Source organism: Theropithecus gelada, chromosome 12 (genome assembly GCF_003255815.1).
Source record: "Theropithecus gelada isolate Dixy chromosome 12, Tgel_1.0, whole genome shotgun sequence".
Taxonomy (NCBI): domain Eukaryota; kingdom Metazoa; phylum Chordata; class Mammalia; order Primates; family Cercopithecidae; genus Theropithecus; species Theropithecus gelada.
The window spans coordinates 23,614,560-23,638,314 of NC_037680.1; the positions used below are offsets into that span (position 1 = coordinate 23,614,560).

At 42.7% G+C, this 23,755-nt stretch overlaps 1 protein-coding gene across 4 annotated transcripts in view; it reads right to left on the reverse strand.

Moving 5' to 3' along the window:
• The window catches only part of ZEB2 (zinc finger E-box binding homeobox 2), a 131,808-nt gene extending 108,154 nt beyond the window's left edge, over positions 1-23,654 (reverse strand). For 2 of the 4 annotated variants that reach the window (XM_025404606.1, XM_025404604.1), the window contains exons 1-2: positions 23,207-23,654; positions 20,551-20,692 (exon numbers count right to left, since the gene is read on the reverse strand). In XM_025404606.1, the coding sequence (XP_025260391.1) occupies positions 20,551-20,623 (73 nt within the window). In that variant the 5' untranslated portion in view covers positions 20,624-20,692; positions 23,207-23,654. Of the gene's footprint in view, positions 1-20,550; positions 20,693-20,931; positions 20,986-23,206 lie in introns of those variants that run through there. The other 2 variants (XM_025404603.1, XM_025404605.1) reach the window with 2 other exon arrangements.
• Positions 23,655-23,755: the final 101 nt, after the last annotated feature.

The following is a 23,755-nucleotide window of genomic DNA, read 5'->3' on the forward strand; positions in this document are numbered from 1 at the left end:
TTCCAAATGTCCTTCTAGTCAATGATCATTATTGCCTGTGTTGCTTGTAATTCTAGAAATTCCATGATTACAGTAACATTTAACCGTAGACTTTCTTCCTGACTCCAGGCTCATGCCCTTTCTAAATCTTAATTTCCTCATCAGTAAAAATAGTATTAAAACAATAGTACCCATTTCACAGCATTATTGTCAGGGTGACATCCGATGACATAGGCAAAATTCTTAGCACAGGTCCTAGCACATTGATAAGTACTCAACAAATGTTAGATGATAATATCTTTCGTACAGTTGCCAGAGACATGCCACTGAAACGCAAATACGATCATGTCACTCTTCTTTAAAACATGGTTCGCAAGCTCACCATCACCTATTTACTGGATACAAGCCAAAAATACGGGATAGGAGATTCTTCTGCTCCCTGACCACCTTTGCAGACTCAAATCAAGCTCATCCTCTTTGCTCATGCCCTGTGTTTCAGACATCTCAGTTGGCTGACAATGCCTGCGCTGTGCACCCTTTCTCCTGGCTTGTACATGCCATCCTCTCAGCCTGGTGTGCCGTGCCCTCACTCGCTGGTGAAATCCATGTCGTATGACAACAGTCACGTCAAAAGTCACTTCTGCCATGAAGTCTCCCCTCACCACCTGCTCCCAGATCTAGTGGTGCCATCCTCTGTACTCTCTCTGTATTGGGTACAAAGTTCTTTGTGGCACTTACCACATTTTCATCAGATCTGAAACGCACCCCCATTTCCCACTAGACAGCAAGCTCCTCAGGGGCCCAGGCTCTAGCATCCAGTTTTTGATCCATAGCCTCAGCTAGAGCCTGCACATAGTAGGTATGCAATTAATGCAAAATGAACAAATACTGTAATTTTCTGCTGACATACCACAGGAAGACCTAGAAAGGACCTGATGACATACTTTTCAATTATTGTGCGATGAGAAAAATTTTCTTTTTTTGCAATGCAAAGCTCTGATCACCCTCAGGAATAAAGGTGAAAGAAGCCCTGAGTAGAAAAAGAATATGTACATTTTTCTTTCATGAATCTGACATCAGCTTCAAAGAGGTGATGCTTATAATAATAGCAGAATGAATTGAGTTAAGCTCACATGGCAAACTTTGAAACAAAAAAGGACTTTAAAAATGTCAATCTTGTGCTGGGCTAGGCATGTAGTCCAGGCCTTTTCTGACAATCCCGATGACTCTGTAAGAGTACAGAGATGATACGTGGTGGAGGGAGCTTGTATAAAAAGACACTGTCAACATACATATATGCCATTCTCAACATATATATTATGTATATAAAATAGTATATAATATAATATATAATAAAAATATAGTGTAAATATATTATATATTTATATATAATATTTTATCTATATATTATATATAATATTATATATATATTATATATAATATTTTATATATATATATAAAAAAAACCATTGGTGGCATCTCCCAAGTAACTCCACATTGCCCTGCTAAGCTCATAGGGCACTATGAACCAAATGTAAAGAGGTAAGATTTCTACTGCAAATATTTCAAGGGGTAGGAAGGTCCTGGCGCTCTATTGACATCTGTGATTCTCTAACCTTTGTGACCTCTTGTAAACTCAGAACCAGTGCAGCCTGGAGAACGTCATAATACCTCCTCCATCCCACCACTCTGCTGAAATTTGAGCCAAGCCCCATGTGGTTGCAGATCTTATGTTCACAGGTCCTGAAGGAAATCCAGGAAGGCATTCTTTGATGAAGTCTGCACCCACCCTCGCTGAAGGTATATGAAATCGTCATCATCACAGTTAGTGGGAGGCAAGAGCTGGTGAAAGGAGAGGGATCATGGAGGTGACTGGTGACCTTTCAGTTTCCCCCATTTAGAGGTCTCATTTTATTTCTACTTGTAATATTAAATGGGAAACATATTTAAATATGAAAGAAATGACGGCATGCCACTTGGAACAACCAGCTGAGCTGTCACCTCTAAGTTGCACTTTTCATTTGTGTCCTAAAAACGATCAGGAAGGGTCATAAGGGAAGGCCCAAAACTAGGCCTGAAATCAGAGGATAGAAAGATACTCCCAGAGATCCCTTGAGCCCAGGAATCTCAGGCTGCTGTGAGCTGGGATGGTGCCACTGCACTCTAGTCTGAACCACAGAGTGAGACCCTGTCTCTAAAAATGAATGAATGAATGAATGAATGAATGAAGAAGACACTCCCAGAGATACAGTATTCCTTATTTTTCACCTCTCTCCCCAAAATGTCAGTGTTACCCAAAAACATAACTTCAGAGTGAAATGAAATTATTGATTTCTGCCTGAAACAGTAAAAAACACGTAGAATATTTTACATGAGAGAATTTGATTATCAGATTGATCTGCCACAATGAAATAAGCATATTCTTAGGATGAGTTTTATATGGAGAGATCATTTTGCAGAATGCCAAACGCAGAAGAGGATGCTCGAAAAGCCCCCCAAAGTCTCTTAACTCCAGTGGTATCAAGCCAGATACTCAAACCCCATATTCTCAATTCATTACTAAAATATCTTAAATTCATATTGTTCAGAGGGTCAGAATAAGTACATGAAAGTTATATTTCTTCCGTTAAAAGATTTTAAAAGCCCAGTGGTTTAATAGTAAAAATATAGTATAAATAGAAATAATTTTTAACTCTTACCTAATCTATAAAATCCACTCGTGCCAATAGAATGCTTGAAATATATTAAGTTGATAGTGTAATGTTTTGTAGAAAGTTGCATCTTTGTTGAAAGGAAAGATGACATTGAAAAACAGTTAATTTCTGGAAACATTTTTTTCTAGTGATAACTTTATTAACTGGTTTTAGATGTTTCTAGATGGAATAACAAAGTTGCAGTTCAAGATTCTGAGAAAAATATCGGCCTTATTATACATTTTCTGTTTCTTCCTTAAACTTTAAAATTTAATCTCAAGTATTTATTGGATTGGTTAATAGTCATTCTGTTTGTACTACCTATACCATGGAAAGATTTCCCTCCATGTCTCCATTTTATTGATGGGAGCATTTCACAGCCAAACAAATCTCCATTAGTCAGAAGTTCAGGTGTACAATTTTGACCCGTGTAACAATTTTGGGCTTGCAATTTGTGTTGCTACATTTCTTAATCTAGGTCTAAAATATGTGCAGCATTGCTTTTAGAAAGTAAAAAACTGATGGATTGTGCCATCTATGGCAGCATTTGTTCAGCATTTGGTACAAATGGGAGAAAAAAGATACAGAATGCATGGATTGATTTTCAAATTACCTCAATATTTTGAAAACATTTTCACCTGCATGCTGAGAATGCTAAGAATGGCAAGGAAGGCAATTGTGCATTTGCACAGCCTCCACTGCATTCATTTATAAATTACCTCATCACTGACTGAAATTAACACTGATTCTTACAGGCAATTTCTCAATTTCCAATGCTAATTACATTTTTTTTACTTTTAAATTCTGTACCACCTGTTTTGGGCAAGACATCTTAGGCAGCGCGACCGCATTTAATCACAATTTTAATTAACCGCCCTGTAGATGTGAAAAAGAAGCAATTATAATGTAGATGAATGATGATTTTTCTGCATTAAATTGTTTTGTTTCCCTGGTATGTTGATTGTAACACAGCACACAAATACAGTAACTGTACAATTTTTTTCTATTGTAATTTAGTAATTGTTTTTGGAAAACCAGTTTGGGAATGAGTGACTTCATCTGTTTACAAATTGATTGATACTGTTCACTCACTGATTGCTGCGGCGTATATTTTGGTATTGCACAGCCTAGCATAAAATATAATTAGAGATGCACAGGCTTTGCAGCACCATTTTGGAATCTGAAAATCAACTGTAACTGAAGTATGTTTTCCTTGAGCATACTAGTATCAGTTGGGGCTGATGAAATGATAATCAAAACAACGGGCTTTCCAATTCCACCACAGTAGAAACCCTTGGTTTCAATCTGATAGTCTAATATGGTAAGTTTATGAATTACTCTGTACTAGGCATGGGAGCTGGGGGCTGGCAAGTCTGAAGCTTGCACAACTCACTCAGATCTGTATCACAAGGAGCACACAAGTGAGGTAAAGAAACAATGATGAAAAATAAAGAGTTGCTGCTTTGGAAATGGAAGGATTGTTCCCGACACCCAGGCACAATGCACTGGTGTGCTGTAGCGCTAGGCCTATCTCATCTCTACACTATGATACAATAAGATCACATTCATGCTCCTGGCTTGCAGATACAGATCATTAAAGCTGTACCTCATTGCAGATAAATTCAAAGATCTTCTTTATACGAAGCAGAGCCTGTTCCTCACTCAGCTAGAAACTGGATGGGGGGGGGTAGTGGGGGGAAAGAGCCATCAGTACTTGTTTATGAAATCTTATGCTAACTGATAGCTGGAAGATCTACACTTACTATTCTCACATGAATTAGAGCCCTTCAGGAATACCCTAGCCTAATGTCACACCCACTCCCAATCTCAGGAACTTTCTCCATTAACACACTGCATTGGTGTTGTAGGGCTTGTGTCTCCCTCCAATCATCCAATGAGTTGCTCTGAAATGTGCTCATAGGCCATTTCTGCCAGCCTGGAAAAAAGGGGAAAAGGCCACGTAAGCAATTGTGGATGTTCAAAGGAAACTATTTACGAGACCTCTTCATCTCCTGCTTTGCTTCTTTTTACACTCTATTCCTTAGAAGATTCTAAAGTAGAACAGTTCATTAAAAGGTGAGAAGTCATGTTGGTCCTAGCCAATGATTTGTTACAAAACATAACTAGAATTATGGTTTCATTTAGAGCAATTTAAAGATAGAATGTTATGAGCTGATAGGACAAAGCAGTTAATATCAAGATGGGGGTTGGGGGTTGGGGCAGGAGGACTATTTGGATGGACTGCTGTTTGTCTCTTCCATAAACAGCTGCTAACAAAGTATTAATAGAAAACCCCAAACTGATGCCAAAATTCACTTCATATATTAAGTAAGAATCTGCCCCATTAATACATTAAAAGCTCTCTTCTTTTCCAGGTTGGAGATTACATGTCTAAATCTTGTTCACACCTATGGGATTGAACAAAATTTTCTCATGAAACTAAGACAACAGGCCAGAGAATCTTGCAATCTGTGCTGTTAGCAAATGTCTTTCTCATGCCTGACATTATACAAAACTAGCAATAAAGGCTTATTCTTTCCTAGCCACCCCTACCTGTATCACTCTTTCTGGCGGTGGGAATTATTTGGGATAAGTGAACATGGAGAAAAACTACCACTGAAAAGAAATGGGCAATTCATCTCAGTCACTGCTAAGAAAGCACACTTAGGGCAGGCAGAAATGTGGATGTGTTTTACCCTGGAGATTCCATTTCAGATTCTTAGTGCAGTCTCACCGGTTATTAGCAGCAGCAATACTTTTAGGCTGCTGAGTATTTTTCTCTCCTTTGCCACCTTCCTCACCTAACTCGTAACAGCTCTCAAGAAAGATGCTGTTTTATGAATGGAGGTAAAAATAACCTTGAATATCTCAAATTATAGCCTCTTTACATAATGAAAAGGGAGTATTCTGGCAGCAGATTTTTTTTTTTCATAAAGTTGTTCCAGCAATAATGCTTGTTTGGAAGTTTCTAAAAGTGGTAACATCTGTGCTCCTGCTGGCAGATGCCATCCCACCAACCTTTCTACGGGCGGTTTGTCTTTGAGAGAAAATAAAGTACCTGATCCCAGGCCTTAGTCAGTCTTAGCTCCCTGTATCTTCTCACTCTGACCCACTGCGCGTTCCTTCAAGCAGAGAGCTGCCTCCCATGGCTACCTCCTCAATATAAACTTGCTAACTAATCTCTTAGCAAACACTCGAAGCAAACCTGAAGAGTGGAAAGAGAGGCGGAGGGGGAACTAAAACCCAGCACAGATAAAGCTCAAGACACATTCAACGGGACGCTGGAATCTAAATTTAGTACCAAACTTAAGATTTCTTTGGATGGGTGAGCTGTTGCCTCTGGAACAGGGATTTTCATAACAATTATTTTATTTTCAAGTCTCAATCTTAATTCTTCTGCTATCTCTTAAATAGGGCTCACTTTAACATAAACTCCCTGGATTTTTTTTTTTTTTTCTGTCAGTGGTGATATGCCTACCCTTACAGGTATTTATAAATGCTTTCTTTTATTACTGATTATCTCTTTAATAATTTGTCCCTTTAAAAAGTCTACTCTGACTGCACTATGTACACACAAGGTAACTCTTCCTTAGGAATTTATGTGACAATCCAGTGTTGGAAATAAATAATGACTTTCAACCAATGATCAAAGAAAAATAAATCTTTTATCCTAATAAGACTTTTAAAGACTGGAATCCCATTTTTAAATGGATAACAGCTAAGAGGCTACTGGCAATCTATTTATTTCCAAAGCTGTGTTTTAATGTTGGCTACACAGAAACTGGATGAGCAAATGGACCCTAGGGTCCTCCAAGTTAAAGCTTTTAAAATAAAGTTGGTATGTAGTATTTGAAAACATATTGTTCAGAATTTAAGTTTTAATATCTAGGAATAAACAGAGCATTAAATCAAGCAAAACTGTGACAAGGCCAATATGCACATGGATGATGCCAGCAATGCATCTTCAGCCCTTTGTTCACAGCTTAACAAAACTGTGCCGTCACACCACTTTAGTTCAACAGTGCCTGTCGAATGGGCATCAGCAGATCAGCCAATGCCTGTCATACACAGAGCTAGAAGACGATTTGAAAGCAAGGGCTTATTCGACCCCCAAGTCTAGTTGGAAAGTGAGGAGGATTTTAAATCATCTAGTAGAAACACCAGCCCCCTCCCACTCCAAAGTTAGAAGAGACAGGGAAGGATGACAATTTTTTTTTTTTAAGACATCAAGGAGAAAAAATGTTCTCTAAGCAAAGGAAACACTTTTCATATTTGTTTTCTTTGTAAAAGCAATTATAAAAGTTTTGCAATCATAGAATTTTTCTTAAAGTGATCTTGTTGAGAGTAAAAGTTGAGTATCTTAGAAATTTTAAGGTTTTGCCATGTTTTTTGACCTTTTAAACAACTTAATACATGTTCTCATGTTACCAGGATAGTAGGGCATTATTTGACAGAGAACTTGCAAACCCATGTTATTCAAAGGAGTAGCTCTTCAAATATAATTTTTGTTACTTGTACTGGATTTTTGTTAGCCAAAATGCATTAGCTTTTGAATGGACAGTCCCCTGAGCTCTAGTCTCTGTGAACATTTAATCTGCTCAGAAGAGAACCCCCAAGAAAACAAACCTGGTAAAGAGAGGGATTGTTCACTTTCCTACAAGTTAACAATTAGAAAAAAAAAAAAAAAAAAACCAAACCACCTTAATTTCCTCCTATAACACTGATCATGAGATTTGGCTTTCAAGCTTTAATAAGTGCTGGGGAGGTGCCTCAGAACTTTCCTTCCGTTTAATTAAGTGTGCCCACTCCTCTTTAGGCATCCAATCAGATTAAGTGAGAACACACCCCCAGAGCAAGGCCGGTGAGCCCTAGTGGTAAGAATTATCTGAAGGTGTTCTGAATCTCAACCTTTCAAGCTCCTTCAGGAAACGGTGCTGCTGAGATCAGTACAGGAGGAGCTGAGATTTCCCGCACACTAAAGTTGAAAAGCTCTCGCTCTCAACCTCCCCCCACCCCTCTGTCTTTCACTCTGCTGCTGTCAGTTTGCTGCCTGTACTTTGGCTGTCTCTTTTCCAGTCTCTACCCTGTGAGTTTCTGGCCTGCCAATTTCAACTTGAAGCTTGACTGGGCTGATTTGATGCAAATACCTCCAGGGAAAACCCTGAAACTGATGAACAGTTATGTCAAGTCGATTTTGCACCATCGGGAAAAGGTAACCTCTGCGAGAAAAAAAACAACAAGGTTAAAGAGACAAGGGCTTTTCACGTGTAATACCTCTGCTGCACATCTCGTTCACTGTTTACCATCCCTCAGAAATTGTAACTGTCAGAATTAGTCCTAATTGCAGATGCGAAAGCTGCCATTATAATAAAAACAGAGGCAGTGCAGGCATTAAATGTAGCAGCCTAATTTGTGAGACTACAGAAAAGGTAGAGTAAATGAATATTTCATTACTTTAATTACCAGGGACTACTCTTTTCTTGCTGTCTTATGATAAGTGTTGCTGTAACTAGCAACAGCAAACATCCACTAAAACATAAAGTGCAATAATCGTCCTGCTGTCAGGATCACCACTTTAAAATACGAGCAGGGAAAAAATATAATGGTTTATCTATTTCTTAGAGATTGCAGAAGTAGAAGATGGAAATTCATTTAATGTAGGGGGAAGAAAACGCACACACAAAGGCACCAGTAAACAGGTTTTAGCCAGAGAATAATGGCTTCGAGAGAGAAGAAAAAAAAAACCCACAAAAATCCAGTTGACTATACATTTGAAATGTTAGCCCTAAAAGAATGCTAGAAAGTGAAAAGTAGGAGGTAATAGTGTTTGGATTTTTTAAGGCAAAATTTTGTCTGTGTGGCACAATGTAATAGCTTGAACATTAGAAAATAAAACTCAAGCGACTGGGGGAAAGACAAGGAAAGCAAGTGGTTTTCAAGTGATTAAGCAAAGGTGGAAAAAGTTCAAGTTGGCAAAAGTTTAGAAGCTCAGTCCAGTTCCATTTAAAAAGACTAGATAAAGCCTGCCAGAAAAAGGACTTTGCCTGCAGTTTCAGAGTACTGATTCATAAGATTTGGGGAGTATCAACAATTACTCACCACTGACACCTTAAAAAAAACCCTGGGCACCTCTACATAAATGTGAATTTCAGGTAAAGGGGCAAAGTGGGATGGGAGGTGGCTGGATTGTGGGAGGTGGGAGGTGGGCTGGGAGTGGGGGGTGTGGTTGAGGAGGTTGCTGAGACTGGTTGAAGCCAGCCTGTCTCTGCATTTATCACTCTGTCCCACAGGAGGTGTTTGTTCAACATAGCAGTTTGACAGCACAAAAACACTGTGGCCAGAAGCCCTATCAAAGAACCTACTGACACGTATCATTTGTGGTCTTGGTTTCACAGGGCAAGACTACCTCACACTTATCTGCACAAGTATAAAACTCCACACATTTCTAAGTGTTCAGTATAGTTTTAAATCTCCCGCACCCTTTTTTCTTCTATATGTTGTAAACACTACTTTAAAATACCATCTTTATTCAGGACTCCAGAATACTGTTTTAAAAACCAAAATAATTTGCAATCAGTTTAGGATAATCTGTGTTAAGATTGGTTATACTGAAGGAAAATGCGAGAAAACAGTACAAAAGCACAAAGCTAGTAATTTATCCTAAATAATACACTTAAAGCTTAGATTAATAGGTGTAAATTTCGTAAGAGTCATGTGGCATAGGGAACACATTTTCCCCCTACAATAAATCCTACTAGACAAGAATCTACATTAATTCTTCGCCTCTACTATTTTTGTTTAAGTGTATTTCATTCACAAGCTAGATGACTGTAGTGAAAGTTAAAGAGGAAAATTCTCAGAGTTTGGATCCTAGGGTGCATTTGTGTTTGTGTGCATGTGGGAATGTGTGCACACGGGCTGTATTTAGTTTTCAAATTCCCATCAGCAGAGCAAAGGTGATGGGAAATCTTTAGAGGACAACCGTTTTGCTCAGAGATATCTCCATCTTAATGGGTCTATTTATTATGAAAACACAGCTTACTGAGTTCCTTATATATAAACCTCACCTCTTAAAACTGAGAATTCTCATGATGTGAAACACTTCCATTGATATTCATGGTGTCTAAAATAGAAACATAGGTACTTCCAAGAATAGGCAATTGCAATTTCCTTGATTACAGTTACTTGGATATACAAGACAATAAATACTTTCTTAAACTAAGAAACAGTGAAACATATATATTACCTTTATAGATCACTTGGACACTGAATTCCTTGAAATTTACTCATCCATTTGAGAGAAAGAAAAAAAGTCTCAGATTTTATATAGCACAATATTTTAATCTGTTCATCTATTACTGATTATTTCTTATTTGGGAGGAGGCAGTGACTATCACCTTGTCAGGAGTACCTTTCCTAGAGTTATAAAAAAATAAGAAACAGTATATAAAGAACAAAAATCACTATGTTGTCATATGGGCAACATAACTATTAAAGAGGAATCCATTACAGATTTTTTTTTATGTAGAATACATTTTAGGAAATCATTAATGACAAATACCTGTTCCCAAAAGAATGTGGTCATCTATCTCTCTCACCTGAGATGATTTTTCAATGTTCCCACCTTACTTTATCCTGATAGATTTAAAAATATACTGTCATATATTTGTGATATATAAAGGTGGCCAACTGACCAGTTACCAGTTCTGTGTTTATTGTTTGATTAAAAGAATATCTTCTTTTACACAGGATTTAAAATTTTAACTTCAAAAGATTCAACTGCAAAATTAGACCTCTTCTAGTTTATAGTAAAGTGCTGTGTGGGTTTAAGATGAAATCACACACAGCAACCAAGAAAAATTCAGAACAACTTAAAAATGGATTAGATACAATAGAATATGACATTTAATCCCACAGATTATAGGAAAAGTTATTTGGAGTCTTAATTTTATAGCAGCATTCAAAAGAAAGAAAGAATGAAAGCTAACCTGAATATGCACACTAACAGTTCCGTATTGTCTTCTAGTTCTAACCACTACTTCAAATTTGAATCCCTGGGCCCATCTCAGTAATAAAACTAAATTTGTAAATAATCGTGAATCATTATGATGATTACATTCCTCAATTGATAAAATGAAAGCAAAGTACAATCAGACCCTTCTTGAAACGTTTGCTCCCCTTACACTCTTAATGTGTCTGTGCTGCCTGCTCTTCCAAAGTCTGGTTTTCAGAAACCCATATTAATATCTAACCAAGGCTGTAGCACCCACTGTAAACGTACACGGCTTTATCAGTTCTCATAGTTTCTTGGGTCACAAATGCACAATATCTGATGACACAGTGATCATCTTCCTTCTCCTTTCTCTTTTCAGATCCTCTAACTTTCCTGTCAGAAGCCTGAAAAAATATGCGCAGTTACTGTTGCTGAGGGGAGACAAAGTTTAACTTCTGGGTTGGCAATCGGAGAATAATTCATGAGCAGATTTCTAGCAAATGATATGATTTGCTAAATTTTGGTCTTTGATTTATATTTATGTACTCCTGCTACTGCTAAGGTTTTGCCAACCTCAATTAGATCATGAATGAGATCATTTTAATTCAGCCCCCAAACTGTGACCTGACCATGGTCTGAAAGTGTTCAAAAAGTAATTTTAAGCCTCCCTTTGATTTGAAAAGGAATACTGCATGCTTGGTCGTTCATACAAATAACATAAAACTTAATTATTGGATGATTTGGCAGAGGACCTTCTTGCCAAACAACAGTCAATGCCAGCTACTGTGATGCTGGCGCTGCCCAGGCCCCCGAGCCCACAGCCTCCTTGTATACGGGCGTTTGTTCATTGTGTCTCAGGGCAAGATGCTTTCAAATAGGATTCACGGATCTGGGAGGCAGGGTGCAACTCGAAGGGCGTACCATATTTATAACTCCAGTTTAAAAATGCTGTCTCACCTAGAAGGGAAGTAGATCTGCGCTGTCAAATCACCAGGAGGCTGTGACAAAGGGAGCTTGCAGCCTGACACACGGTGTAACAACATAGCAAACACCTTTAATTCCGTCATGTCTCATACCCTTTACTTTCTCACACATTTGTGGCTGCTCGAATGTTGACACCTACACTCTTTTTCAAAACTAAATAAGGCAATCTTATTTAAGCCCAAATGCAACACCTGTAAAGTTATTCTTGTGCCCAGCAAAAAATAACCATTAACTCCTTCCTCATAAATGCCTCTCTGCTTGCTTTGGAAAGTCTCAAGTTGGTAACGGCCAGCCTGAGGCCCTGACTCTGAGGTTCACATGACCTTCCAGGTTTGGACAGATAGGCAGTACTTCCCCCTTGAAAAGATGCGAAGGCTGAGATCATATCACTGTCCGAACTGGCCTCTCATAGCTTTTCAAGTTGAAGCCCCTTTCTTCATCACAAACTTCTGGTGTCTTTTATAGGAAGGAGAGAGGCCCCAGCTGCTTCATTCCCTCTAGCTACCGTAGTCTAATATTTTAAAAGCTAGAAATGAAAATAGCTTTTCTAAAGATATTTCCTGGAATTTTTAATGTGCTGCCTTGATTCCTTTTTTCTATCTGTTTTTTTTCCCTTGCCAATTATAAACCACCATTTGGAGGGCTTATGAGCAATGTAAGTCCACCTCATCTAATTAAACCACATTGTTTTAAAAGCTTGAACAGTTTTCATGCCTATAAGACTTGTCTGAATAATAAACTGCTAGAGCCAGAATTCTGAGTGTCTTTGGAGAGCCAGGATTTTATCTGCTGAGCGCAAGGGGTCAGGCACTCAAAGAGTTAAAGAGTGTTCCCGCATTGCTGGGTAGGTTAATATCACAGCTGCCTGGTAAAGCATTATCCCAGTACCTCACTTAACAAAAGCCTCCTTTTGCAAACAGACTCCCACTTTCCCCCCAAGTGTCCAAAGGTGTTTACTGAAGTAAATCTGCCTAAATCCTTCATTGCTTGGGTCATGGGGGTGGATAGGAGGGGTGGAAGGTGTAGGGATAATCTCTTTTTGTAAATTCTGTAAATCTTCTGGGAAAAAGAAAAAAAAAAATCAGGAATCTGTGTCACATGTTCGCATACAACTTCTAATATATCCGTTAGTTTTGCTCTTATAAGTGAAATCTTCCACAAGAGCTACTGGAAAAGCCCCTGTTTCAAATCATTCACTCTGCTGTTGGAAGAGATTGCACTTCCAAAGTTGTGTGTGTGTGTGTGTGTGTGTGTGTGTGTGAGTGCACTGTATCCTTAATCTAATTGTTGGGAGAAAACTACTGGTATCTCAAAAGTGGTTTCAGAAAGGGGAAGAAAAAGACAAGACAGTGTAGGAGCAAGATAATGTCGCTGAAAAGTTGTCACGAGAGGTTTCTGCTCTTGCTGTGGTCTCATTCCAATACCATTAACTGCATGTTACTTTTGCATGTTGAAAATGGTGGCAAATAACACAGTAAAACCTGACAGGTCTGCCTGCGAGGGTTTAAACAGTTCCCAGGAAGGAGGCCTTTAGGCACAAACTTTCTCTCACAAGAGAACGTGAATACCACCAACCCCTCCCTACAAATCCTGAAGCATCCAGTTTGAGATACAAAAAGGCTGTCATCTCACAAATGTTAAACATACTAAAAAAATCTGAAAAAAAAGTATGGAGAAGGTGTGAAAAACGTGGCACTTTACAGCCCTCAAAGCTTTTTAAAATAGCACAACTTTTCCCCCTAAAATTCTTTTCAGAGAATTTTTTTTTTTCCTTTTTGGCTCATTTGAGAGTTTCTTCTTGGCTTTTTTCCCCTTTCATTTGAAAATATGAATTATCATAAAAAGTCAGGGGGAAAAATAGGAAAGTCTTTTCCAGTTTTCCTGAGGATTTATCAGTGTGTTCAGGCTGGGTGTGAGGACCCGTCACTGAAACCAGACCAGGGGCCCAGTCTCCAGCTCGCCCGTCCCTCCCACCCCCAGGGCCCTCACCTCTCTGGTCCGCTGGTAAACAGTCAGATTTATTAAAGCCAAATCGTAGGCAGCACTTAAGGGCGGGAAGTCCACACACCTGACCCCAAATCTAACAGGCTTCTGGGGGAGAATTCGATCCCCTCCTGACACTTTTTACCTCAAGTGTTGAGCGGGTGGCCATGAATAGTACAGACATGCCATCTTGTAACACTATATGCCTGTCAGGAGGGACAGGGCCTGGTGGAGCATCAGCTATATAAGGCTGGTAACTAGGGGAAGCCCAACAAACAGCCACAAACACCTAAGTTATTTTACTCAGCTACTACCCTGTGCCTGTCTCTCTCTCTCCCTCTCTCTCTCTCTCTCTCTTTCTTTTCATCTTGGCTTTCTGTGGCAGAATGCAAATGGAGCCTGCCGGCGGTGAAAGGGCTGAATTGTGATTAAGAAGAAGAAGAGCTCCTTTCTTTGTTCTCCCCTCAGGGGATGTTTACTGGGAGAGACACAGCGGATCAGATATGAAAGGCATTCAGGTCAGCATTGATGTGAGCGAAAGTGAAATCATACCTAAGGCATTCAAAAGACCGCCGTGTCAGGGGTTCAGCTAACGGTGCAGCTACTGTGTGTGTGTGTCTTCCCGGAGAGGCAAAAATCTTTTCACAGACTGGCAATTTTTTTCCCCTCTCTAATTTACTACAAAATTATAAAAGTTTTTCCCCCGTTTGCCTCCCACCAGATGACACAAGAGTTGATATTTTCTCTCTTCATGGACCGCACGCGAAATCAGACCAACTTCTAATAACTGTGTTTCCTAAATGAACCAGCAAGGCACCATCTGAACCGTGGTTTTCTTTTAAACAGGTGTATTCATGTGGGCTACGTATATGCATAATATGTAGGGGAGAACAGAAAGAAGAGAAAAGCCAAAAGATACATGCATGGATGGCTTTTCTTCTTACCTCCCTCAGAGGAAACACAAGACAAAACACACACATGCACATGCACAGCATAAAAACACTACAGAACACCTTAAAACGAAATCCTTTATTTACTTTGTAACTACTAGTTACACTTTTCCTGAGAGCTTTCGCTCTGACACAACTGTCACCCAAGATAAAAGTATTTGGCACATAGCTATTAAGGCAAAGGCTTCCATGGAGCCTACTGATTATTATCGTTTTCCTTTTAAAAACTGCTTGATGAAGAAATACTTGGATCTTACTTTTTAAAAGTTTACCCTCCCCACAGCCCAAATAGTCATTCAATAGATTTTCCAAGTTGTAAGCTGATGCTGTTGGCATAAACAGAGCTATGTAAATACATACAAAATTCACAAATCACAGCAAACATACAAATAATGAGGAGGTGCCTGGATGTTTCAAGGCTTAAAAATGAAAAGGAAAATTACATTTCATCTTCTGATTGCTAAAGACAGAAAAGAAATAAAGAGGGGAAATAGGGCTATATTTATTGGTTTAAATTATCCTTTCCTCTGCTCGGAATTGTTTTTTTCAACCTTCACATCTTGGCTAAAAAGCATATTTGGGCTTATGTTAACATCTGCTTTTGTGGTGACATTTAATTCTGTATATTTTCAACTAGTGTTTCTGCATCACAGATTTTCCTCCTTTATCTCTTTGCTCTGAAAAGACAACCAAAGAGCAATCAAAAAGGTGTCTGACTTGGCCATTCAGACAATTGCCCCCTTGTGGGAATGCGGGAATGAATGGTACAGTGGACACCCCAGCACCATTGACGTTATAAACATGTAAATGAAACACATTAGGGCAGACAATCAATTGTCTGTGAGCATTGCAAACCTGCACTCCCTCTCTCTGTGACAGGCACAAAATAGTGTCTACCTTGGGAAGCCACGGTGCTGAGAGGAAAAGGACAAAGAATTTCCTTTCACACAGAAGAAAATGCACCTTAAAAGCCTTGGAAGAATGCAGATGACAAAAACTGTTGCAAGGAAAAGAATCTCCCACATCTTAGAATAAACGCGGCACTGCTAGAGAGGTTAGCAACGCCCTCCTTTCCTACCTTCAGGGTAGATACACATTTTTCCCAGGAAATATTCTCAATATGGCATCAAGGTCTTTAATAACCTCTTGGAATTTTCTTTAAGCAAATTAAGAAAGAAGGGAAACACTGAAACCTATGACATGGCAGTTGAGCAGGGAACTTTCATCATGGTTTTACTCTATTTGAGAACAAATGGTTGAAGATGTGAATTTATTTCTATTTGGCAACAGAGAAACAATGTAAAGTTTAAAATTCTCAGCTCACCCTTACTCCTGGTGGACTGTCACTCTATGGACACCACCAGCCTACTGCCTCTGCTACGAAGGAAAGCATGTTTCTACCCCAATTGGCTTAGTTTTTCCAGACCAAAATAAAACAAATAGATCAGCCTAGATACACAGCCCCCAGCCTTGTGTGTGTGCAGCATGACAAAACTTGCAGAAGATCTCCACAGAGAAAAAAGGATGGAGATGGATATCTTTAGAGCACCCTCAGAACTGGTACCTGCCACACAAGCTGCCCGAGTGCTTTGAGAGTCAGCAATACAGGCTCCCTATAAGCTCATCAACTTTATGAAGAAAGCTACTTGCCAAAGATTTCCACACTTTGCAAAGATAACCAAGTCTGGACTGACTGTGATCCGAAGGAAACTTTCCTAAGTGTGTGTGACTCTCGTTGCCCATCCCAACTTCACCTCTCAAGAAGGAGAGCTAGGAGTCACCTCCTGGAGAAGGGGTTGACTACATTTTCTTTCCTTTTCATTTAAGCATCTCTGAAACGGAGGCAACTTCTCTGTCCCTCATTGCCTCTAACCATCACTACTAGCACCTCCACTCCTTTAAGGAAGTGGTAAAGAGTGAGGGCTTATTTTAAACAGGGATAATCATTTCTGCTCTTCTGATTGTTTCTCCTTTAGGATCCAAAGCCCTGAGAACATTCAACTTGATCCCTGTTCTTTGCCACTGAAATTCAGAGACCAAAAGCATTTGTAAAAAGCTCCCCTTCTCCTTCACACTGTCCCCAACCCTTTAGTGGAAACTCCGGAGAAAAATCAAATTTAACGTTTCTTTCCTTCTTCTATTTCCTTTTTCTCTCCTCCTAATTCAGTTTTCCTTTAAAAGACAACTTTATTCCTTTCTCTGAAACAAGCAGTTTCCGGATTTGATTTTTGCTACAACGCGCATGTATCTGTGAGATTTTTCAGAGACTGATGCTGGAAGGCGGAATGGGGAGGCAGACCCCTCTTCCCGGGCTCCGTGGGAGGCAGGAGGGAAGCAGGAGCATCCCAGGACCAGCTGCCCGAATCAGGGGCAAAAGCAACAAACTTTGCAAGTTACAAACGGGCCGCACCGGTGGCAAGCAGCAGCAGGGCATCTCCCGCTCCGAGTGCTCATTTCTGACTCCAAGGCTGTGTGGAGATAGTGGGGTATAATCAGGGGAAAGAAAAAGGGGGGCTGGGTTTTCCCCCTCCTCTCCAGCTTCAGTGAAAGTGTTACAAAGTGAGTCAGGCGACTGAGGATCATCTGACTGAACTTTCTTGAAACCGACACACATTCTTGTCTGCGGGCAACTCGCTTTTTGCCTCCTTCCCCCTCACCCCACTCCCTCTTTCCTCCTGCACATCTTATTTTCTGGGAAGAGATTTCATCCTTTCCATGTGGGGGAAAGGAGACTGACTGCCCGCTATGGGTTAACTTGGCCCTGGCACTGCCTCTGCCAGGCATCTTGCTAGCCTGAGAATCTGGAAGGTTGTATTTTAGATACTTGTTTCGCTCTTTGTACATTTATTTTTCTTCAACTGCCTCCCTCTCCTTTCCTTTTTATTAAATGTACACAGCATTGTCTTCTAACCCATGTTCTTGAGCAGCCTTTCAAACACACACACTGCTTTACACGTTTTATCTCCTTGTCGCCTTAGTCTATATATACACTGTTGACTTCATTAAAATTATATAAAGTGCCATTCTAGGTTCCTGGATGACCATCTTTTTTTTCCTTTCCAGCTTCTACTTCTACGATTATTATTGCCATTATTTCTGTCCAGGAATTTCTATATGATTTTGATAAGCATCATCATATTTAGTGTTATCAGCAAAGACACAAGCTCAAAAGTGACATCTTTTCCATGAATCCAGGAAAGAAGAAAAATCCACTCAGTTCAGATAAATCCTAGCAATTCCCAAAGGGAAAGGCATTGGATACGTGTTTGATGAGAAAGAAAATGAAAAAGGGGTGGGGTGGTAGCACTCTTCTACCTGCTTCTCAAAACCAGAACATTGCTCAGTCAGATTAAACCCAGTGAAAAACACTGACAAGTAACCAATATACAGCATGTTTTCCCATAGCTTATTTGGAAAAAGAGACAGGTAACAGTAAAAGTTAGAGAAGCTGTAAGCAATAGACAGGCTTGATGTTAACTGTGCAGGATCTGGGCTAAATGCCTTAAAATGTGCAATTCAACTTTCCACTTCGGAATGTGGAGGCTTCTCCCAAGTTAGTGGCTGGGTGGAGGGGAAATACTTGCAGTGTCCATGACTGCGGACATCTCTGGCACTCCATTCCACCTGCGAAGCCCCCAACGGGCCTCCCTCTCTGCCAGGTCCCTCAGGGGTTCCCAGGAAGCCAGGATACCTCTATTTCCTTAGACCTGGGCTCTGGCCTGACCTCACTGCTAGGGCCAGGCTGGTCAACGGTGGCAAAATCCCGAAGGAGGAAGGCAAGAAGAAATGCACACTTTAAATAGTCTTCCCTGCAAAAGAACACTTCTGGGAGCCTTGTTTTAAATCTCATTCTCTTTTCTCTCTGAAAAATGACTGTTTAAGAGAAGGGGGAAAAAAGCCTCCTTGACACAAAGCTTTTGTTATCCAGTTGATCAGCAACGTGCTTTAGATACTTGTAAGAGGGGGAAAAAAGCCCCACAACAGACATTGATTTTAGAAAATCAATAACCAACATTTAATAAAAGGAACAGAGGAAACACAAGAGAGGAGAGGGGGACATTAGGTGTAATTTTAGTGTCTACTAAATTACTCAGAGATGGGGAAGGGGAGGTCTCCTGTGTAAGGACCACCTTAAATAATGCCAGACACCAGAGTGAAAAAAAAAATTAAATTAAGAGAGAGAGAGAGGGAGAAAGAGAGAGGGAGAGACTTAAAAAGCAGCAGCCTGAACTGAATCTTGGGGAAGCAGCTCGGAATATATTATTGTACTTGTTTTTCTGTAATACTAAGCCAAGCAAATAGATCAAAGACAGCACAAAGGGGAAAGGCAGGATAACGTAACGAACAGTTTCTGACTAAAATTCCTCTATCACTCCCCCATATGGTTCGACACCTCCACCACAACAAGCAAAAGACACACACACGCACACACACGCGTACACACACAAAACCTAGACACACACACACAGAGACACACACACACACACACACAGAGAGAGAGAGAGAGAGAGAGAGAGAAGCATCATTTGTCTCTAATCAAAATTCTCTCGTCTTTGTGTTTTGCTCCTTCCAGCACCTCACACTGCGCCCCCAGCCGCCCCCTCCCCGCGCCGCGCAGCTCTGGGGCAGGCCGGGGGCGCGCACAATTGTCTTCTCTAGAGGAAAGTTGCTCCAAGTGGGCCCGGGCGGTCCCCGAGAGGCGCGGGCTGGGGCTGCGGAGGCCGGGAGGCCGGGTGGGCGCTGCGTCCCCGCGCCTGCCTCGGGAGCGTCTACGCGGCCCGGCACCGGGTGATCAGGCGAGAGCGAGGGGAGCGAGAAGTTTCCTTTCCGAGTCTAGGCTGGCGCTCGTTCGCTTGTTTGTTTTCGGGGGTTGGTTTCTTTCTTTTTAAACTCAGTTATCCTCCGTCAGCTCCCCCACCCCCACCCCCGGCACCCTCGCTAGTCCCCAGCCCTCTCCCCTCCCCCAGGCGCCTTCCGCGGTCTTGCCAATCACTTTTCTCTTTTATTCCCACGATTTTGTTTGGGGTAATACCTAGGGGGTCTCTCTCTCACTCTCTTCCTCTATCTGTTTCTCTCTCTCCCCCCTCGTCCCTTCTCTGGCTCTCTCCAAGACAGACCTACCAAACTGCCACCCCCCCCCCCCTAAACCCCCCCCCTGATCGCGTGTGCCCCTCCAACCCCCATCTCCTTCCTCCTTCCTGACTCAGCCTGGATAACGGGCTCCTCCAGACCATGTAGAAACTGCCGGGAAAAGTCTCACTGCGCCCTGTGACTCCTTGAGTCCCCGGCCTGGGGGCCAGAGCCTGCTGGAGAGGAGTCATCCGTCCCCGAGCCATCACCGACCCCACCGGACCCCGCGCGGGGCCGGCCGACTCCCTCCCACCCCGGGGTCTGGGCGCGATGGGCCGGGCCCCGCTGCCCGCAGACCGTTACTTGGCGCACGGAGAGGCGGCCGGGCGACTCCGGCAAGAAACTTTAAGCCTCGCTGAGGCGCAGCCCCAGTTACCCTCTCCTGCCTTCGCAGTCTCTCTGCCACCCCCGCCCCCGCCCCGGGATCCTGCGCGACCCAGTGCCTGGGCCCCCGCCCTGCCCTAGCCGGACGCTCCCGAAGCCCGGCTGGAAACCCGGCGGGCCGGGCGCGAGCGGAGCGAGAGGCGGAGGCGGAGGGAGGGCGGAGGCAGGGGCTTGAGGGGGTCAGAAGGGTTGGGGGCGCGGGGCCCCGACCGGACCCCCCGCGCTCGGAACCCCCGGGCGCCTGACGCTCACTTTGCCCGGCACTTCCCCAACTCCCCCCGGTCCAGCAGCCGCGCGCGCCGGGCTCCGGCGCCGGCCGCGGAGGGAGGCTCGCCCTGGAGCCCTGGGCGCCGCCGCCGCCGCCGCCTCGGTTCCTTTTCCCTTTCCCCCTCCTTCTCCCTGGGTCTCGAGCCGCGGAGTGGCCCGGAAAAGTTTGGTTCGGGCCGCTTCTTACCGTTTTTCCTCCTGGGATTGGCTTGTTTGCGCCTCTTGCACCGGGGGCCATCCGCCATGATCGGCTGCTTCATTGATAAGAGCGGATCAGATGGCAGTTCGCATGGACTCGGCGCCCTGCTTCGGCAGCACGCAGGCTCGATCTAGCAACCAAACACAGCGACAATGTGGGCATCGCCCGCGCCCATTGAAACGCGCGCGGGCCGCCCAGGGGAGCCGGGCCAGGGCCCCGGCGAGCACCCATCCGCGCCCCCCAACGCCAAAGCGAAACTTCGGCGGCCCCCTCCCCGCCCCCCACCCCCAGCCTTGGCCCCGAGGCGCTTTGTGTTTGTTACTGTTTGGTGTGTTGCACCCGCGAGGGGATCAGAGAGACAAGAATTACATCTTCAAAATGAGTCATAACTCCTGACCGTATGAGGGAATGCACACGGCGGTACAGTAAGACCGCTTGACTCAGGGCTAGGCGGACCCTTTCCTCCGAAAAGTCCTCAGCCCCCGGCTCGGGAACTTGGGGTGAGGCGAGGTTTTCTTTTCACTCTCATCTTTTCTCATCCCCCCCCACACCCCCCATTTCCCAGAGGAAACAAACAAACAAACAACGCGAAACAGCCCCTGGATGAAGTACACTCGGGCAAATTGATAATAGTAATTATAGGAAGCCCACTCGCCCAGCGCCCCCTCCCCTCCCCTTTTGGAGTTTATCGAGGCACTGTCTCTTCCTCCCCCCACCCTCGCCCCCAAATTAAGATTTCCCGTTTCACGCCGCAATAAGAAATATAATTACAAGCCTCTTTGGACACTGTCCTTTACCCCACCCCCCCTCGCCACTTTGACAATATTTACAGTATTTCCCCCCACTTCACTCACACACATGCTCCCCCACACTGGTTCCCTGAAATAGTTCCAGTAGATTTTTTTTCCCCCTTAAGAAAGGAAAGAGAAAGTCCAACCACTACGGCAATACTTTTAAGCTCTACTAAATGATCGTATCCTTTCTGGCTTCGAAACTTTTGTACCTAAAAATCGAGAGAGGCGCTGCATTTTTTCAGCTGAAACTGTCAAAACTTGGAGAAGGGGAACCTCGGAGGCAGGCAGGAGAGGAGGAGAATCCTGAAAACTCGGTGGAGGTTGGGAAGATGCTGTGCCTCGAGGATTAGTTTAAACAGGGGGCTATAAAAGATGTAACAGATGCAAACTGTAACACAAGGGCCATTAACCCTTTCTCTGCCGGGCACACTCAGTCCCCACGCCCCGCACCTATTGTCTCCTGTGCTAGAAGCTTTGCAGAAAACCTGGAAAGTGAGTATCAGTTTCCACACATTTGCTGAGAAGGGTGAAGGGAGGGGGGCAGAGAGAAGGGGAAGTGGATATTTTAGAAAGCACCTTAAATTTACGTAGGCATACATAGTAGGAGACTTTTAAGTTTGACACATTTTATCATTTCTTTCCTTGCCCTATTGATTTGAAATTGTTAGGGGAAATCCTGAAATAAAGAAATGGTCACACAAGTGTCTGGGATGAAACAGCTGGCCTGTCTATATTCATCCTGAGACACACGACTGCATATAAATACATGTTTAATAAAGTAAGTTGCTAGTTTTATGGGCATGTGTGTGTAAAAGAGACAGGGCTTTTGTGCTGTAAACTTTATCTTTGCCTGTTACTCCTAAGTCTGGAGTTAGTAATCTTGCCTTCATCATTACAGGGGGAGCATGTAAAATATATCAGTAGGTGGGAGGTAAACACATTCATGTTAGCCGGGCTCATCACTGTTCCTGGGAACTCCTGCTATCTCTCTCTCTCGACTTTTCAGTGCCAAAGTATAGAATGGGATATATGTGTGTATGTGTCTTCTATTAAATCCATGACTATATTACTTTGCCATTTAAAATACAATTTTAAAAGTTATCCTAATTTAAAACCCTGATATCCTGACAGCAGTTTTCTTCCCAGCTGTAGTGCCCCCCCTCCACTTTGGTAAACGACTCAAGTTCCATGAGGACTTTCACTTCTTTATTTATAATCACAGAAGTGAGGTGTTACTTCACACACATACACACACAAAGAATGAAATAAAGAAATGAAACTCGCTAAGCAGACAAAAACAGACAACTTTCTGCTTAGAAAACAGCCTTCTCGGTGGGAGAGGATGAACTGCCATGTCTAAGAGAAAGTCTTGCCCCCGAATTTGTAGGTCTGAAACTGACCAAGTTTTGTAATTATTAACAGGTATTTGCCAAGTCCTAATTGCTAAATATAATGAATTGGAACTAGATGCGAAAATAGAGCAGGACCTCTCCCCTTGATGAGTTTTTATTCCAGCCATATAATTCTCAATAAAACTTTTCCTGGGCTGAGTAGCAAAGGGCACCTTAGGTTACCTGAATGGACAGGTACAGGGGAAATTATTTGGGGGAGGGAAAAAGGAGAGAAAAGCAAGGAGAGAAAGTGTGAGTGTAAGAGAAAGCGAAGAAGACACTCTTGAGAAAAGCTTGCCACAAAGAAGCTAAACCCACCTGAAATTCATACCCACGGACACCCCTTCTCACTTCAGACTCACATCCCCACTCAAAATGAGAAAATTAGAAAAGGAGGATGGAGGACGAGCACACCAAAAAGGGATAAAAAGAGAGAAAAGGGGAGGAAAAAAAACCTACCTGCGAAGTCTTGTTTGTAGTTTTGGCCAGAAATGGTGAGAAGAAAAAGCATGAAGAAGCCGCGAAGTGTGGGGGAGAAAAAGGTGGAAGCGAAGAAACAGCTCCCGGAGCAAACTGTACAAAAACCTCGCCAAGAGTGTCGGGAGGCAGGACCGTTATTCCTGCGGAGCAGGTTAGAACTGATCTCTTTCGGCCACTCCAGGAAACACAAACCTGGGGACGGACTGACGTGTTACGCCTCTTCTAATGACATTTTTTTCTTTTTCTTTTCTGTAGGAGAGAGACGAGAGACCCTGAAACACGCGCCACCTATCTTTGTGGGGAGGGATAATTGAAGCGCCCTGAGCGTGAGCATCATGTGAAAACGTGATCGCCAAGTTTCTCTCTGGGAAAGGATCTGGGATAGATTATACCTTGAAGTCTCCGCAAACGCTTTAGTGGAAGAAATGAAATTCCACCTCCCTCCCTTCCTCCTCTCCCTCCCTTTCGCCTTCGCCTCCCCCCCCCCCCCCGACTCGCCCCACAGACCCAGCCCACCCTCCCCCACCC